The sequence below is a fragment of the Haematobia irritans genome, chromosome 3 (genome assembly GCF_050003625.1).
Source record: "Haematobia irritans isolate KBUSLIRL chromosome 3, ASM5000362v1, whole genome shotgun sequence".
NCBI lineage: Eukaryota > Metazoa > Arthropoda > Insecta > Diptera > Muscidae > Haematobia > Haematobia irritans.
In genome coordinates, this window is record NC_134399.1 from 77,759,149 (window position 1) to 77,779,933 (window position 20,785).

General features: G+C 36.2%; 1 protein-coding gene across 1 annotated transcript in view; it reads right to left on the reverse strand.

Moving 5' to 3' along the window:
* The window catches only part of LOC142231002 (uncharacterized), a 38,294-nt gene that overhangs the window by 1,952 nt on the left and 15,557 nt on the right, over nt 1–20,785 (reverse strand). The window contains exons 3-4 of the mRNA XM_075301620.1: nt 2,027–2,479; nt 656–1,978 (exon numbers count right to left, since the gene is read on the reverse strand). Of these exons, the coding sequence (XP_075157735.1) occupies nt 656–1,978; nt 2,027–2,479 (1,776 nt within the window). The remainder of the gene's footprint in view (nt 1–655; nt 1,979–2,026; nt 2,480–20,785) is intronic.

A 20,785-nucleotide genomic window follows, 5' to 3' on the forward strand; every position in this document is an offset into this window, starting at 1 on the left:
TTTGTTCGGCTTGAGGTCATAGAAACAATCGATTATTGATTTGTTTTAATATTTATTTCCAATATTTCGGTTAGTGCCACTAACCATCTTCTGGGATTTTGTATCTACATAAATTACAAAAATTAAATTACTTTTAATGTTCACAAATCACAATATTATTTTAGATATAATATATTGAAAATAACTAACGTGAGTTCGTGTGATGCTGTTCGTTCTGCAAGCCACCGTACACTAAGCTTCGTTTGTGTCGATGCTTGTTTATGATGTGTCGATACATTCTCGCGCATTCTTCCGTGTCTTTTTTGAAATTCATTCTCTTGTCAGGAGAGAGATCTATTATATTAAGCATCTCAAGAGTGTATCTACGCCTATGATTATTCTCTTGAGCAAGTATCTCGACGTCTGTGAAGTTGGGCTTGTGTCCTGTTGTTGCACAGTGAGCTGCAAGTGCTGTTTTTTGCTCTACTGATTTGTCTACAGCTTTAAGGTCTGATTTATGCGACGAAAGTCTTGTCTTAAGTTTGGTCATTGTAGTGCCAACATATGCCATTGGGCATATGTTGGACTTGTCTCCATTACATTTAATTTTGTACACTATGTTACTCCTGTCCTCATTCTTTATTTTTGACTTTGTGTTGCTGAATAATTCCTTTACTGTTCTCGATGTGCGTGAAGCAATTTGAATCTTGTCCTTGTTATATACGTCCGATTTGAAAAAACGCTCTGAGAATCCTTCAACGTAAGTCATGGGTTTGTATGACTTATCCTTATTATGGTCCGGCTCTTCAATAGTCTTAGTTTTAATGTTTTCGTCAAGTGTTTTATTTTTAACGCGATTTATTAGTCTGCTTATTATTCTATTTGGAAAATCGTTTGTGGTCAATATTTGTCTTATCTTTATTTCATTCTCCTTGTGGAATTCTGCATCACTTATCCTTAAGATTCGATCTATAAAATTGATTGCTGTCATATGGATTATACTTTTATTGTGTTTTGAATTATAATTTATTAGTCGTCCAGTTGCTGTAGGTTTTTGATACCAATTCAGCCTCAAACAATTATCATCTCTCAGTATGTTACAGTCTAAATATGGTAGCTTGTTATCCTTCTCTAACTCCATTGTAAATTGTATTTGACTGTGGAATGAGTTTAATGCGTCAAGAGTACTTTCCACGTCGGTTTTCTTTACTATCGCAAATATGTCGTCCACATATTTTGTTATAATTCGAGGTTTCGGTATCTTGCTTAAGGACACGTCTAGTAGCTCTTCCATGATGATGTCAGCAATTATTGGAGATGCTGGAGATCCCATTGGCATTCCTTTCAATTGTTCATATGTCTTATCTTCATATTTGAAGTACCTACTGTCTTTGATACAAAATAGTGCTAGTTCCTTGAAAATATCACGAGGTATTTTTGTATAATTTTTGATTAAGTCCCATTTCTTCTCAATCATTGTAATGGCTAGGTTTACCGGTATACTGGGAAACAGTGATACAACATCAAACGATATCAGGATTTCATCATCTGTTAGCCTTACATTCTTAATCTTCGTTTTAAAGTCAATCGCGTCTTTTACATTGTATTTTGAATCTTTGGTGACGTTCTTTAAGATACTAGATATATATCTGCACATCTTATACGATGGTGCATTGATCGATGAGCAAATTGGTCTCAATGGTGTTCCTTCCTTGTGTACCTTCGGAAGGCCGTAAATCCTTGGGGCTATAGCAGTTTTACTCGTCAATTTATTCTTTTCCTCGATGCTGATTAAGTTTTCTTTATATAATTTTTCCACTAATTTATTATTCTTGGTTTGAAATTTCGATGTTGGATCAATTTTTAACCGTTTGTAACTACACATGTCGTGTATTATCGTATGCATTTTGGATTTGTATTCTTTGCTGTCCATAGCAACAGTTTTTCCACCTTTATCCGCACTTAATATTAAAACATCCTTGTTGTCTTTCAAATATTTCTTCGTTTGAGCCACTGTACCTAGTATAAATTTGTCTCTTTAGTTTACGTTTGTCTTGTGTAAATGGTCATCTATCAGTGTTGTGAACTTTGTTCTTGCTATTTCTTGCTCTTCTTTGTCATCTGTAGTTCTCACCAAGTCTTCTCCTTCTGCGATGACTTTCAGTAGAGGAAATTGAGCTCTCGTCAAAGGGAGCGAATACTTCGGGCCTAGTGAGAGAAGCCACTGCACATTTGTTGGTATGTGTTTGTTCGTTGTATTTACAAACCATTGCTCGTTGAACTTTATGTTGATCTCTTTGTTGTGCTGTTGTAGTAGATTCTCAAATTTCTTTCTGTGTGTGGTTTTGTTTTTGTTGATTTGACTGTTGAAAAGAGAAAGTTCGCTGTCGATAAATAGTTTTAGATCCTCATTGATCAAGAGGTCTCTCAATTGAGTATGTATTGATGTAATTTTCTCACTATTGAACTTGATTTGTTTGTGTTTTTCTTGTATTAGAAGCTTCAAAATTTTTAAGTGAAAATTGTAGTTATGATTTGCTAATGTTTTTTCTACATTTGGCGCGATTTTGTTGTTGCTGTCTGTAAATATATCATATATGTGTTTGGTAGTATTGACAATAAAGTTAGGGATAATGCCGCTTTCTCTGCATTTTATCAGAAAAGTCACAGACGATTTTAAGTTAGCTTTCTGTTTGTTATGTCTGGAATACTGTTTGGTGATTTTGTAAGAGTGAGCATTATAATTTCTTTTAATTCTTGTGTAGATAGTCATTTTTGGTGAATATTTGCGGCGTGCCTTCCGCTTGTTTTTTAAAAATATTTTTGAGTGTTGTTGACCTATTTTATGTTTATTCTGATTATTAATTTTGTTCGGCTTGAGGTCATAGAAACAATCGATTATTGATTTGTTTTAATATTTATTTCCAATATTTCGGTTAGTGCCACTAACTAAATTTTGACAAAATTTGCTATAGAAATAAAATTTTGACAAAACTTTTTATAGAAATAACATTTTGACAAAATTTTGAAAAATTTTTCTGTCAATATTCCACATATGTATATGTTATGGCCTTAAAATAAAATTTAAAAAAAAAAATAATTTCGATTGTTCGAAATATTTCAAATAAATTGATATGGGCATTAAAATGGATCGATCCAGCCCATCTGCTAGTCTAACATTCTAGGAACCATAAAAAGATAGCCGTAATTGGAAGTTTATTTTCATTTACAATCATGCTGTACATTGATCGAATGAATAAAGCAATGGAGACTAATTTGCGTAAAATCTTGCTTAGTTACAAAAATGGAAATTGTTTTAAAAAATTTGGTTTAGCCGGAGTCGGAGCCGAGCAAAATTTTTACGACTCCGACTACAGCAAAATCTTCAGACTCCGACTCCGGCTCCACAGCCCTGGTTGCAAGATACTATATATTTTCACCACGTACCAAATTTCAACCTAATCGGATAAAATTTGCTCCTCCAAGAGGGTCCGGTGATCAAATCTATAATTATAGACTGATATGGATAAATTTGTGCATGGTTGTTAGAGACCATATACAGTCGAAGATCTGTTTAACGAATATCCAATTTAACGAACGTCTAAATTCCTAATATTGAGTATTCTAAATAACGAACGGTTGAGTAAAATTTACGTTCGATTTAACGAAAACGCTTTTAATCTTAAGAAAATAAACAACTAAAAATCAGCAATATTTCACGATTGTGAGAGTGATTAAGTCCTCCCGAAATGTCTACAAAGTACGGCATTCCCATGATATTTCTATTCCATCAAATATTTGGAAACACAAATTCAATGGCCGGGTAAACATAGGTTAGATAGAGAGACAGCTTCGCTACGGAAAATGGATATACCCCAGAACCGGTATACGAATACTCCCTGATGTGAATTGACCAGTCCCAGGCCTGGTTGAAACGTATGGACGGGATTGGTCACTTTAACACGGGTTTGTCATTGACGGATAAATTTACAATGTAGGACACGGCTTGGACTCATTCCAAAGGACATGACCTAGGAGAACTTAATAGGACTAGACAGGTCCTCATTAACCAGTCTGGCATAAACCCTTAGGAACCCGTATTATTTTGCGCATCCCAATTGCACCAGGAAGGAAAAATTTGGAATATGCTACCCCATAGGTAAATCCAATAAGATTTTAAAATCAATAGAGAATATAAATCAAAAAATTATATACAAATTTAAAATCTGCGACAAACTGGAGCACTGGTACTAGTCCTGTGATAGGTGGCAATATGCACCAAATTTTCGTAGGATCGCCAGTTGGCCAGGTGGTGAATTTTTCTCTTATTAATGAGTGCTACCCGATTGTATATTTTGTATCAATGATAAGGAACCTACTTCTTATGGCTGAAGAGAAACTATGCAATACACAGGAATGTCAGCATAATTACATAGAGGCATAAATTACCGCTGAAAAACTTTCTTGGTGCTCGGCCGAAACTGTAATCTAGCGTTGAGAGTACATCTATGCAGACAAGGGCAGCAGAGTAATGTAATGTGTATGTTGGACATTTTCGGAAGATGTTACTATGAACACTACCTATGCCTGGTCCATCTTGAAACTGGGGACTGGAAACAAATTAGGGAATTCGTCTAAGAAGGTAGAGCACTCATCGAGGCGAATATTGTCATGGGTGTATACAGGCTCTCCTGATACAGCGAATCTTGGATCCTCTTTTCAAGTTAACCTAGATATATCAAGTTCATCAGTTTTTAAGGATTAATTAAAGTAAAATTTTTTTAAATGCCTCTGTAGTTTAATATTGCCACATGCTTCTGAATTTTTACTCATCTGGCAAAAAAACTACGATTTGCAATAAAAGTTAACATTTAATATTCCCGTTCGATTTAACGAATATTTCTAAATAACGAAAGGGCCTGACAATATATCGTACGTTAAACCGAGCTTCAACTGTACTAACACCACGTACCAAATTTAAACCGGATCGGATGAATTTTGCTCCTCCAAGAGGCTTTGGAGGTCAAATATGGGGATCGGTGTATAATGGAGGCCGATATGAATAAATTTTTGCATGGTTGTTACAGACCATATATATACGCCACATACCAAATTTCAACCGGATCGGATGAAATTTGCTTCTCCAACAGGCTCCGTAGTTCAAATCTCGGGATCGATTTATATGGGGGCTATACGTAAACGTGGTCCGATATGGCCCATTTGCAATACCACCCGACCAAAATTTCGATGTGTGAATACCGAATAAATTAAAATTTATTTCCTAGAATCCAGTACGCATAACTCGAATTTAAAAGAGAATATTGTCTTAAATGTATCCTTCAGTTATCCACTTTCAGCTCGCAATCAATACCAAAATCATTAGTGTAAAGACGAAATCTTTAGAACCGGTCATACATTTTTTCAGTATACGAAGAAATTAAACATTGAAGGCTGTAGCGTAATTCTAACAGACAGACGGGCTGGCGGATCTCCTTAAATCGTCTTCGAAATATCCCCTGATCAAGAATATATGTACATTATATAATCGGAAACCAATATATCGACGGAATAGCAAACTTATCCAATTTATTCATCCCCACCTTATGGTGGTGGGCCTAAAACAGAACTGCCTCAGAAAGCAGTAATTTTTAAAATTCCCTTGAATTTTACCCACAATAATATGTGAGAAAGTGGGTTATTCTTTGCCAATATGATTTTTGTTTTGTCGGCTTCCAGCGACAGCAATAATTGTTTTAAAAATTTATATCCTATCAGTTTCCAAGTGACCTATTTTGTCTACATCAGCATTTTCTGAGATAAATGAAATTATTCCAAACAGATTTATGTGTCACTTACAATTCATCTCACAATCGTGATTCGTGAATTCAAAGTGAATTTCTTCACTGTCTTTGTGATTGTTCTCTTGAAATCAAATCATTTTATCAGCCTAATTTTGTGGTTTGCAATAAAAGGAAACTCTAAGATATTCTATTCATTGGGGAGAATCCAAGGTGACCTGAATGTTGTAAAATTCAAAAGATATTTTAAATCTTTGAGTATTGGAACAAAGGCGTTTTGTGTTGGCCGCATTTTCCACATCTTTGGCTACTACATGCAAAACAAAATAAAACGTTTGAAAAACAAGTGTCTCAAACGTTGTTTTACGACCCTTCACCAGAGGTTGGGAGGTCTACTAACATTGCCATTCCGTTTATAATACATAGAAATATTGGTCTCAGACCCAATAAAGTATATATATTCCGGGTCGTGGTGAAATTCCCAGTCGATCTAGCGATGTCCTACGGTTCTTCGATCCCATACAACGAATGGACAAAAATAGAAGGATGCACCACAGGAAAGCGAAACTTTCTATTTTTTGGATTGAAAGCCAGCAACAAATATAAACCAAAATCAAAGACAGAAATGAAATTCAGAGATATAATAGTTTGTCACCAGTCCTCACAATGCTACCAAAATATAAAAAATAACGTTAATTTCTTACAAGCCCATAGGTGTGTATTTTGTGGTTAATAGTTAACAACATACATAAACTAAAATCGAAAAAAAAACCAAATAAAATTAGTACAAAACGCAATACATGACAAAAACTCGTTCATCCAAAATCCCTTTGTTGTTATAAATGAGGAGTTATTACCAAAATTATACTCCAAAATTAAAAAATATTTTAAATATATTTCTAAACAAAAATGGCTAAATTTTATTTTTTATTCAATAAAATACTTTATTGAGAGATATAATTTTTTTGCCGTTTTCGAAGCAGTATGTGTCTGTCCGTCTGTGGAAATCATGTCAACTTCCGAACGCAATAAGCTTTCGAATTGAAACCTAATAATCATGTAAAAATGGGTCCATATCGATCCATAGTCATATAGCCCCTCATTGGCTGATAAGCGCGTCACGTGTAACCAGATCGGTGATAAATATATGTGGTAGCTATATCTAAGTCTGAACCGATTTTTTTCAAAAATTAATATCGATTGCCATTGAAGAGTTAAAATAATTAACTTCTTTGTGAGGACATTTTGGAAGTGCTTTTAAAATCGTGCCTTTAGAACAACTTCCATTTTTTGCTGGGAAAAAGTGTGGAACTACTTTTAGTTGCTTTTAATTGAATTGCTTTAATTGAATTGTTGAAGTCTGATTTTTTATTCATTTTTATAATTTAAACAAGTAAGTAAAGTAGAAAGTCGGGCGGGGCCGACTATATCATACCCTAAACCACCATTACAGAATTAGTAATCATAAGCATTTGTGGTAACATATAGGTCTGGGAGATAAACCGCAGTTACATATTTAAGAAAATTAAGGGGTACATGTCTATGGGTGCTTTGTGTCAATCGGACTATAGCTCATAGTAAATGTTGCCAGGGAAAATGTTCGGTTTACCCTACAAGGACAAAAAAAAGTTCCCTACTTTCCCATACGTTCCCAAACAATTTTCCCTACTATATTTTTCGTTAGATTTAAAAAATTTTACAAAACAAAAATGGTTCTAAGTACTTTATAATCTTAAAACATGAATATGCAACGTATATAACTTAGAATATAAATTTGTATTACCACCACGGTTGCCACAGTTGGTAGAATTCTACCCAAATTAGTAATCTTTTTTGTTAAATCTCTATAAAAATAAAATTTTGGAAAAGTTTCTATAAACAAATTTTTGTGAGAAAGTTTTCTATAGAAATAAAATGTTGACAATAAATTCTATAGAAATAAAATTTTGAGAAAAAATTCCACAGAAATAAAATTTTGAGAAAATTTTTTATAGAAATAATATTTTGAAAAAAATTTCTATAGAAATAAAATGTAAAATTTTCTCCAGGAATAAAGTTTACCACACATTGTTAAAGATCAAGCCTTGCCGGCTTCTAATTTCCTCCTATAGAGCCACCAAAATGTAAAAATTATTACAAATGTTGTTGAGTGAAAATGTCCCTACATTGTGGTCCTAGCTAGGTCCCTACAAGACGCTAAATAAAGGGTGATTTCTTAAGAGCTTGATAACTTTTTTTTTTAAAAAAAACGCATAAAATTTGCAAAATCTCATCGGTTCTTTATTTGAAACGTTAGATTGGTCCATGACATTTACTTTTTGAAGATAATTTCATTTAAATGTTGACCGTGGCTGCGTCTTAGGTGGTCCATTCGGAAAGTCCAATTTGGGGCAACTTTTTCGAGCATTTCGGCCGGAATAGCCCGAATTTCTTCGGAAATGTTGTCTTCCAAAGCTGGAATAGTTGCTGGCTTATTTCTGTAGACTTTAGACTTGACGTAGCCCCACAAAAAATAGTCTAAAGGCGTCAAATCGCATGATCTTGGTGGCCAACTTACCGGTCCATTTCTTGAGATGAATTGTTCTCCGAAGTTTTCCCTCAAAATGGCCATAGAATCGCGAGCTGTGTGGCATGTAGCGCCATCTTGTTGAAACCACATGTCAACCAAGTTCAGTTCTTCCATTTTTGGCAACAAAAAGTTTGTTAGCATCGAACGATAGCGATCGCCATTCACCGTAACGTTGCGTCCAACAGCATCTTTGAAAAAATACGGTCCAATGATTCCACCAGCGTACAAACCACACCAAACAGTGCATTTTTCGGGATGCATGGGCAGTTCTTGAACGGCTTCTGGTTGCTCTTCACTCCAAATGCGGCAATTTTGCTTATTTACGTAGCCATTCAACCAGAAATGAGCCTCATCGCTGAACAAAATTTGTCGATAAACACATTTCGAACCGAACACTGATTTTGGTAATAAAATTCAATGATTTGCAAGCGTTGCTCGTTAGTAAGTCTATTCATGATGAAATGTCAAAGCATACTGAGCATCTTTCTCTTTGACACCATGTCTGAAATCCCACGTGATCTGTCAAATAATAATGCATGAAAATCCTAACCTCAAAAGAATCACCCTTTATTAGAAAAACCCTACATATAGGGAATTTCCCGTACTGGCTGTGTTGATATTGCGCCTACGGAGTTAGTATGCCACTAATATTGAGCCCATTATTAAAAAAGAGAAAATCGTTAAATTAGTGTGGGTAATAAATACAAATTTGTAAAAATCGAGCAATATTCTTATGTAAGAGCTACAAGTACGTATAACTAAGATCGGCTAGTACATCAAAATTTGAAATTTGAGCAACATTAGTTAATAAATAAGATTACTATGGCCAAATTTGGGAAAATCGAGCGATGCATATATATGGAAGCTATATCTAAATCTGAACCAATTTGCATAATATTTTGCGGGTTTGATTAATACCACAAAAGGTTACCTTGTGCAAGATTTGAATAAGATCAGTTACGAAATGAGGCCTGTATGGTCAAACATAAGGTTATTAGGGGCGAATTTTTCAAAATCGGGCGATACATATATGGGAGCTATATCTAAATGTGAACCGATTTCGATGAAATTTTGCACATATAGTTAGTACTATAGAGGACTGGATCTAGCCAACTTTTAGTAAGATCGGTTAATAAATAAGGGTTCTATGGCCAAATTTATATATGGGAGCTATATCTAAATCTGAACCGATTTCGACGATTTTTTGCACATATAGTTAGTGCTATAGAAGACTACATTTAGCCAAATTTGGGTAAGATCGGTCTATAAATAAGAATTTTATTGGCAAATTTAGAAAAATCGGGCGGTACATATATATGGGAGCTATAGCTAAATCAGAACCGATTTCGATGACTTTTTGCACATAAAGTTAGTGCTATAGAAGATTATATTTAGCCAACTTTGAGTAAGATCGGTTGATAAATAAAGGTTTTGTGGCCAAATTTGGGAAAATCGGGCGATACATATATATGAGAGCTATATCTAAATCTGAACCGATTTGGATGAAATTTTGCAGACTTGAAGGGCGATGGAAAACATTACCTTTTGCCAAATTTGGTGACGATCCGTTTGAAAAAACACGCAACGCGACCCCATTTGTCGAAATCGGGCGATACATATATATGGGAGCTATATCTAAATTTGATCCGATTTCTTCCAAATTCAATAGCTTTCGTCCTTGTGCCCAAAAAACTCCCTGTACCAAATTTCATCAAAATCGGTTAATAATTGCGACCGGAATCCTGTGAACAACAAATACATGGACAGACGGACGGACGGACGGACACCAAGCGCTAGATCGACTCAGGAGGTGATTCTGAGTCGATCGGTATATATTTTATGGGGTCTAAAATCAATATTTCTGGTAGGCACATTTTTTGGCCGATCAAACTTATTATACCCTGACCACTATGTGGTTTAGGGTATAAACATTAATAATTTCAGACTAAAGGGAGACACGGTCAAAATTTGGTCAATATAAACTTGACGTATTTCTTTCAATTTTGCATTTAAAAAACCTGAACACCCCTCATTTTGAAGGTGTGTGTGTGTAGAATGTTACTCTTATTTTGATTTTAGAATTCACTCTTCAGTTGTCAAAATGCCGTCCAATCAAGAAGAGCAGCGTATCAAAATTTTGCTCGCGCATCGCGAAAATCCGAGCTACTCGCACGCAAAGATGGCAAAATCGCTAAAAGTTGCCAAATCAACCATTACAAATGTAATTAAAGTGTTTGGGGAACGTTTGTCGACAGCCAGGAACTCTGGATCGGGGGTAAATCGAAAACCGGAAGCCGCTGAGACGGCAAAGAGAGTTGCCGGCAGTTTCAAGCGAAACCCTAACCTCTCTCTCCGAGATGCCGCAAATAAGCTGGGTGTATCGTCTACAACCGTGCATCGAGCCAAAAAACGAGCCGGACTATCGACTTACAAGAAGGTAGTGACTCCAAATCGCGATGATAAACAAAATACGACGGCCAAAGCGCGATCCCGGAGGCTGTTCACGACGATGCTGACGAAGTTTGACTGCGTGGTAATGGACGACGAAATCTACGTCAAAGCCGACTACAAGCAGCTTCCGGGACAGGAGTTTTATACGGCAAAAGGAAGGGGAAAGGTAGCAGATATTTTCAAGCACATAAAACTGTCAAAGTTCGCAAAGAAATATCTGGTTTGGCAAGCCATCTGTACCTGTGGCTTGAAAAGCAGCATTTTCATAGCTTGCGGGACTGTCAACCAAGAAATTTACGTGAAAGAGTGTTTGAATAAACGTCTGCTGCCTTTCCTGAAGAAACACGGTTGTTCCGTACTGTTTTGGCCGGATTTGGCATCTTGCCATTACGGTAAAAAGGCCATGGAGTGGTACGCCGCCAACAACGTGCAGGTGGTTCCCAAGGAACCACCGTCCGTCCGTCCGTCCGTCCGTCCGTCTGTTGAAATCACGCTAACTTCCGAACGACTTGAAACTTGGCACAAGTAGTTGTTATCGATGTAGGTCGGATGGTATTGAAAATGGGCCATATCGGTCCACTTTTACGTATAGCCCCCATATAAAGGGACCCTCAGATTTGGCTTGTGGAGCCTCTAACAGAAGCATATTTCATCCGATCCGGCTGAAATTTGGTACATGTTGTTGGTGTATGGTCTCTAACAATCATGCCAAAATTGGTTGACATCGGTCCATAATTATATATAGGCCCCATATAAACCGATCCCCAGATTTGGCTTGTGGAGCCTCTAAGAGAAGCATATTTCATCCGATCCGGCTGAAATTTGGTACATGGTGTTGGTATATGGTCTCTAACAACCATGCAAAAATTGGTCCATATCGGTCTTTAATTATATATAGCCCCCATATAAACCGATCCCCAGATTTGGCTTGCGGAGCCTCAAAGAGAAGCAAATTTCATCCGATCCGGCTGAAATTTGGTACATGATGTTGGTATATGGTCTCTAACAACCATGCAAAAATTGGTCCACATCGGTCCATAAATATATATAGACCCCATATAAACCGATCCCCAGATTTGGCTTGTGGAGCCTCTAAGAGAAGCATATTTCATCCGATCCGGCTGAAATTTGGTACATTATGTTGGTATATGGTCTCTAACAACCATGCAAAAATTGGTCCATATCGGTCTTTAATTATATATAGCCCCCATATAAACCGATCCCCAGATTTGGCTTGCGGAGCCTCAAAGAGAAGCAAATTTCATCCGATCCGGCTGAAATTTGGTACATGATGTTGGTATATGGTCTCTAACAACCATGCAAAAATTGGTCCACATCGGTCCATAAATATATATAGACCCCATATAAACCGATCCCCAGATTTGGCTTGCGAAGCCTCAAAGAGGAGCAAATTGCGTCCGATCCGGCTGAAGTTTGGTACATGGTATTGGTATATGGTCTCTAACAACCGAGCAAAAATTGAAACACATCGGTCCATAATTATATATAGTGCCCATATAAACCGATCCCCAGATTTTGGTTGCGGAGCCTCAAAGAGAAGCAAATTTCATCCGATCCGCCTGAAATTTGGTACATGATATTGGTATAACACCCATGCAAAAATTGGTCCACATCAGTTCATAATTATATAAACCGATCCCCAGATTTGGCTTGCGAAGTCTGCAAGAGAAGCAAATTTCATCCAATCCGGTTGTAATTTGGAACATGGTGTTAGTATATGATCTTTAACAACCGTGCCAGAATTGGTCCATATCGGTCCATAATTATATATAGCCCCCATATAAAACATTCTCCAGATTTGACCTCCGGAGCCTCTTGGAGGAGCAAAATTCATCCGATCCGGTTCAAATTAGGAACGTGGTGTTAGTATATGGTCGCTAACAACCATACCAAATTGGTCCATATCGGTTCATAATCATGGTTGCCACTAGAGCTAAAAATAATCTACCAAAATTTTATTTCTATAGAAAATTTTGTCAAAATTTTATTTCTATAGAAAATTTTGTTAAAATTTTATTCGGTTCATAATAAAATTTTCATCATTCTCAAAATTTTATTTCTATAGAAAATTTTGTTCAAATTTTATTCGGTTCATAATCATGGTTGCCACTCGACCCAAAAAAAATCTACCAAGATTTTATTTCTATAGAAAATTTTTTCAAAAGTTTATTTCTATAGAAAATTTTGTTAAAACTTTATTTCTGTAGACATTTTTGTCAAAATTTTCTTTCTATAGAAAATTTTGTTAAATTTTATTTCTTTAGAAAATTTTGTTAAAATTTTATTTATGTAGAAAATTTTGTCAAAATTTTATGTCTACTTTGTCAAACTGAATTATATACGTATTGGATCGATCTTTTTTGATTTAATATATACCTCGTATGGACTTACATACAATTTAGAAGATGGTGTTAGGAGTTTGAAGATACCTTGGCATCGGCAAGCGTTACCACAACTTACGTAACTCGATTGTGGGTGGCAGTGTTTAGAAGAAGTTTCTACGCAATCCATGATGGAGGGTACATAAGCTTCGGCCTGGCCGAACTTACGGCCGTATATACTTGTTAATTTTTAGCTAGGGCGGCTACAGCATTTTCCGTGGTCTAAATGTGTGCCCAAGAACGCAGAAAATTAAAATGTGGACCATTATACATAGAGGACCTTTGTAGGAAATCTTGTAAGTTTACCTCCCCTCAGACGCCGACCGACAAGCAAATGCAATGGAATACTGATTATACCAACCATCCTATGGCGAAAACCCTATAATGTTAAGCAAATCCATGACAAGCTGCAAATAGAATATGAACTGAAAATAGTTACCCATAAATAGAAATAACTATTTTGAGAATTTCCAAAGTTCTATTGGGCAAAAAAATAATATATGTATGTATAGAAATCCTACAGGAAAATATAAAAGGCAAGGGCATCATTTACTTCCCTTGGTACAAAATAAAAATTTTACGATGGCACCACAAATCTTGAAATATCCACTTCACTTGGTGGACAGTGGAGTCATCACTTTTCTACGCTTTTGAAAAAAACTTGTCAACGCCTTCGCAAAAGTTTAACAGCTTGTTCTCTCTCTCTCTCCCTCTCTTTTCATTTATTTTTTCCTCTGTCAAAAAATAGAAAATGCGACAATATTTGGCATGATACAAGCTGACAGGGAAGAGCTTTACTTCTAAGGAAATCCCCAACATCAAAGAGGAGTTTTAAGCGAAATTCACTGTCACCCCAGTAACACACCTCATGGCTATTATAGCCTTTTATGGTTTTCATCTGTCGGGCTTTTGCCTTCTATTTTTGCTACGTTTTTTTTTTGCGTTGGCAAGGGTCCTGGTTTGTTCCTCCTTCTAAATGTCATGATTAGAATTGCAGACGATTTTTATTTCTTCTGGTCAATGCTTTGTCAAACAAAACTCTCGTGGCTATAGATGACATTAAAGCCATGGTCTGCAGATAACCGAGGGTTGGACGGATACATGAATGCATAGATGGCGGCACTTGGTGGGGGGAAGGAGAGAATTTCCAGGAAACTGTAACTAAAGTTTTATGTTCTTTTTGCTTTTTTTCTGTTGGGTTCGTCAATTTTGACTTCCTTTTTTTATTACCCGAAAATAACGTTTAATATTATGTTACGCATTCATGGCAAATGGAGAAAAGTTCCATTTTATCCTCCTCTTAAAACGTTCGTTTGTTGTTTTTTTGAGAGATGGAGGTTTTGCATCATGGATCGTACTCGTAGCACTGGTTGACCGACCGCCTTCAATCTCTGGTCACTACCAAATGTAACGTTACCAAAGCTTTAGTATTTTTTTTTTGTTCTGTGGTTCCAAGAAATTCTCGCAAAAAATTCCTTGAATTTTCATTAAGGAAATTGAATGCGGAAGGTAAAGGTAGAGTGGGTAATTCTGTTTTTACTGTGTTTTATGTGACAACAATTTTTATTTCTCGTTCGGCGGGGTTAGGTGGAAATGGCTTCTCTACGATTTTCAATTGTCCAGGTTGTCATGTGAGTATATTAAAATATTTTATAATGGACATCGGATAGAAGAAAATCATGCAAAAAAAAAAGTGGCATCTGAGTTCAGCATTTTAATACGATTAATTTACACGTAAATCAACAATTGATTAAGGGCCATCAATTTATAAACTTCAGTTATTCCGCCAGAATGGCATGACAATAAAATCGAGACACATTAAAATTGGGATTTTTAAAGCTTTTGTTTTACAAGAGAAAGCGGTATGGTGACGGGGCAGAAGCCCTTCTAATGAGGCCAGCGCTATTTGTGGAGCCCATAGTTCACCCAAAGAAAAATACTTTGCACCGGAACGGAATTATTAGGATTTTTATTAAAAGCAAATAAGACTGAATTTATGAAAATGAGTGCAAAAAATGTCATTGGTAGCTCATATTTGTTTTTACACCAAAAGAAAACTTTTTTGGTCTAACATTTTGTTCCCCAGAAAAGAAATCTGCGAATATCATTGTTTCTAATTAGAAAATTTGAGCCATTTTAACAAGTTCTCAACTTAGCAATGGTGATTACAAGGAATATATGGGTATTTTGGCCATTGAGCAATATTGCGCAGGGTATAAAAGTTGGAAATCGCTCAATTAGTGTGGCTAATGCAGACAAATTTGTGAAAATTTGATAATACATTTATGTAAGAGCTTTATGTAAGTGTGAATAAAATCGGCTAATAGATGTAAATTTGAACTTTTAGTAACATTGGTTAATAAATAAGATTGTTGTGGTCAGTACATATATATGGGAGCTATAACAGGTTCGCTGATAAGTCCCCGGTCTAACAAAGAAAACACACATCTTTTTGTCAAAATTCGTTTTTATTATTCAACATAGTTCCCTTCAAGAGCGATACAACGATTATAACGATCTTCTAATTTTTTGATACCATTTTGGTAGTACTCCTTCGGTTTTGCCTCAAAATAGGCATCACCTCTTCATTGCAGCCAAATTTTTCCCTGCGAGCATCCTTTTGAGGTCTGAGAACAAGAAAAAGTCGCTGGGGGCCAGATCTGGAGAATACGGTGGGAGGGGAAGCAATTCGAAGCCCAATTCATGAATGTTTGCCATCATTCTCAATGACTTGTGGCACGGTGCGTTATCTTGGTGGAACAACACTTTTTTCTTCTTCATATGGGGCCGTTTTGCCGCGATTTCAAACGCTCCAATAACGCCATATAATAGTCACTGTTGATGGTTTTTCCCTTCTCAAGATAATCGATAAAAATTATTCCATACGCATCCCAAAAAACAGAGGCCATTACTCTGCCAGCGGACTGTTGAGTCTTTATACGCTTCGGAGACCGTTCACCGGTCGTTGTCCACTCAGCCGACTGTCGATTGGACTCAGGAGTGTGATGGAGCCATGTTTCATCCATTGTCACATATCGACGGAAAAACTCGGGTGTATTACGAGTTAACAGCTGCAAACACCGCTCAGAATCATCAACACGTTGTTGTTTTTGGACAAATGTGAGCTCGCGCGGCACCCATTTTGCACAGAGCTTCCGCCTATCCAAATATTGATGAACGATATGACCAAAACGTTCCTTTTAAGGCCTCTGCTATCTCGATCAACTTCATTTTACGGTCATTCAAAATCATTTTGTGGATTTTTTTGATGTTTTCGTCGGTAACCAATCAGTTATTGTTGATTTCCCTGGAGCAGAGTCCGGAAGCTCAATATCAAGCCAAGTTTTTGCTTCCACCGTATTTTTTCCCTTGAGAAAACAGTATTTTATCAAAACACGAAAATCTTTTTTTTCCATTTTTTCAAAATAACAAAAGTTGCTTCACAAAAGACGCTCTATCTCACAAACTAATTGACTTACAGAAGTCAAAATTTGACACGAATCATTTGAAGCGACGCCATCTATGTGTCAGACCGGGGACTTGTCAGCCAACCTATTATATAAATCTGAACTGGATGGCCAAATTTGCGAAAATTGGTCGATACATATTGAAGGTAGCTATATCTAAATCTGAACGGATTTGATTGATATTTTGCTGGTTGATACCCCAGAAGTTTACCTTGTACTAACTTTGAATAATATCGGCTAAGGAATAAGACTATTATGGCCCAATATTGGAAAATTGGGCGATAGATGTAAATGGGAGCTATATCCAAATCTGAATCGATGCATCTGCAATTTTCCAAAGAAAATAAATAAATTGTTTTAAAAAAATCTCATTTGTCAAAACATCGATTGCTAAACCGTTCTCTTTTCCAAAAAGCCTCATGTGCCCACAATGGTAGAAAAAGTTTCGTTCGGTGTCAAATCACATGATCTTGGCGGGCAATTGACATCGCCATTACGTGAGATAACACGGCCATTGAATTTGTTGCGCAAAAGGGCCATTGATTCGTTAGCTGTGTGACAATGGCACCGTCCTGCTGAAACCACAAATCGTCCACATCCATATCTTCCAATTCGGGCCATAAAAATTTCGTTACCATCTCACGATAGCGAACACCAATCACAGTAACTGCCTGACCGGCCTCATTTTGGCAAAAATACGGCCCGATGATGCCGCAAGCCCATAAACCGCACCAAACAGTCACTCTTTGTGGGTGCATTGATTTTTCGACAATCACTTTTGGATTCACATTCGCCCAAATGTGCCTCATCACTGAAGATGATTTTCTTCGAAAATTGATCATCCACTGTTGCCATTTCTTGGAACCATTTAACACGTTGTTGGATTGTGTATCTCTCCATGGTTCAAATTGGGTAAGTCTGAAATAGATAAATGTCAAATAAAATTCGGAAAAAATCTTGGCGTTTAGGTGTGGTTCACATTAAACATCGGCCCTTTAATTTAACCACCCTTTATTAACGAAATGTGACATTAAAATTGAGCCAATGAAACAAATGCATTGATATAAAGAAATTGTTCTTTATTATAACGAATAATTTGTTAATCAACGAAACGTTTTGTAGTATTAACAAATATTTTCGTTGTCTTAATGAAAATGTTTCGCTGCGTCAATGATAAATGTTCGTTGGCTCAATTTTAATGAAATTTTCTTTGTATGCACTAGAGATGTGCACGTGAGTAATATTTTACTCAGGCTCACGCACATTCACGACGGAAAAATCTTACTCACGCACACTCACGCACAATATTGTTTGGTAGGTCTCACGCACACTCGCGAAAAGAAAATACCGTGACTCACGAAAAATTTCATGACTCACGAATAATTTTATGAGTAATTTACCTTAGCGACGTTTCTGAGCATGATTAAAATCGAGAGCGTTATTAAACTCTTAACACCCCATGTGTCACTAAAATTTTAAATGAATTCAACTCGTAAGCGTTTTACGTCCGTGCGTGGGATTATTTTCGTGAGCGTAGTTTTCCGAAATTCGTTACTCGCGCACACTCACAAAAAAAATATTTTGGTGACTCACGCTCACGCACGACATTAGGTTTGTTAATCACACATACTCACGGCGTTGCTATCAGTATGACTCACGACTCAGTAACTACACGGACGAAAAAGACTATTTTTCATATGTTTGGGTGTGAAAATTATATGTTTGGAACTCAAATTTTTTAACACAATCGTTTTAAGTGCAAGCATATAATGTTCATAAACTAGCATAACATGTTTGGGACAAATATGTTAATATGTTGGAACATATTGTGTTTGGGACATAAAATGTTTGTAAATATAATATGCTTACATGCAAACATATATTAATTTGGAAATAGCCTATAAACATATATGTGTTTAGAAAGAGAGACCTAACATAGAGAGTATGGTGCAAGTAAAATAATGGAAGAAACCAATTGGCGCCTTAAAAATATATCCACACAAAGAAAAGTGTATGCCCTAAGGTGAAACATAATATGTTTGAACAATACAAACAATATTTTATTTGCAGCAATCCTGAAAATATATATGCTTGAAGCAAAATGTGTTTGGGGTATATGTTACAGAAGCGATTTTTTTTGAGGGTGTAACTGTAAATGGTTTCAAATCCTATCGGTAAAGAACTGAGAAATATGCAGATTTTGAAGATTTTTTATATGAATTTTGGGAATGGTATATTCAGCAATATTTCTTAAAACAATTTTCCTCGCAAAGCCTATTAAAAATATCATATCACAATTAGTTCAAACGTTATAAAGGTTTAATTCCCGAATAATTGGAATCTAAAGAAAATTGTCTCTTGTCCAAAAAACTGCATGTTCCCTGTCCCAAAACCGATACTGACACACAGTTTCGACACGGCGCACAGTGGTTCCAAATGGTTTTGTTTTGTTTTATTTTTTTTTATTTTTTAATAATTCTGCAACTTGAACGGATAAAGATATCAGCATAATTATACCCACCACCATAGAATGGTGATGAGGGGTATAATAAGTTTGTCATTCCGTTTGTAACACATCGAAATATCGACTTCCAATTTGATCACGGAGAAATTCTAAGACGATATATGCATGTTCGTCCATCTGTCTGTCTGTTGTAATCATGCTACAGCCTTCAATAATTGCGCTATTATCCTGAAATTTGGAGCATATTCGTTTTTTGTACAGGTACACTAATAGAAAAAGTTTCGTTATATTAACGGAATGTGTCGTTAAAAGTCAGCCAACGAAACAAATTCGTTAATACAACGCAATATTTCGTTATTATAACGAATTTTCTATTAATTTACGTAACGCTTCGTACTATTAACGAATATTTTCATTGTATTAATGAAAATGTTACGTTATATCAATGAAAATTTTTCGTTGGCTGAGTTTTAATGAAATGTTCGAAGATGAGCTATATCGGTCCAAATTTTGATATAGTCTCCATATAAACCGACCTCCCGATTTGGGGTCTTGGGCTTATAAAAACCATCGAATTTGCCTGAAATTGGAAATCTTGAGGTAGTTTAGGACCATCAAAAAGTGTACCGAAAATGGTACCTATCGCTCCATGTTTTGGTATAGCACTCATATGGACCGATTTCCCGATTTAGATTCTTGGGCGTCTAGAAAGTGTATTTTCTATCAAATTTACCTGAAATTGAAAGTCTAGAGGTATTTTAAGACCACTAATTGGTGTGTCGAAAATGGGGGGTACCGGTCCATGTTTTGGTATAGCACCCATATAGACCGATCTCCTGATTTTACTTCTTGGGCGTCGAGAAACTGTATTTACTATCCGAATGGCCTGAAATTTGAAATCTAGATATATTTTATGACCGTAAAAAGGTGTGCCGAAAATGCTGCCTATCGGTCAATTTTTTGGTATAGTCCACATATAGACCGATCTGTCGATTTTACTTCTTGGGCGTCTAGAAACTGTATTTACAATCCGATTTGCCTGAAATTGGAAATCTGGGGGTATTTTTGGACCATAACGAGGTGTGTCGAAAATTGTCCGTGTCGGTTTATGTTGTGGTATATCCCCCATATAGATTGATCTCCCGATTTTACTTCTTGGGCTTCTAGAATTCGTAGTTTTTACCGAATTTGTCTGAAATCGGAATTCTAGAGGTATTTGAGGACCATTAAGAATTGTGTCGAAAATAGTGGGTATTGGTCCTTGTTTTGGTATAGCCTCCATATAGACCTAACTTTCGAATTTCTTGGGCTGCTAGAATCTGTAGTTTTTATCCACTTCGCCTGAAATTGGAAACCTACGGGTATTTTAGGACCACAAATATGTCAGCCGAATAAAAACAAGTATAAACGGCCGTAAGTTCGGCCAGGCCGAAGCTTATGTACCCTCCACCATGGATTGCGTAGAAACTTCTACTAAAGACTGTCATCCACAATCGATTTAATTGGGTTGCGGTAACTTTTGCCGATGACAAGGTATCTTAAAACTTCCTAATACCGTAATATATACCACGTAGTCCATACGTGGTATATATTAAACTTAAAATGGCCGATTAAATACGTATATAATTATGTTTGACAAAATTTTCTATAGAAAT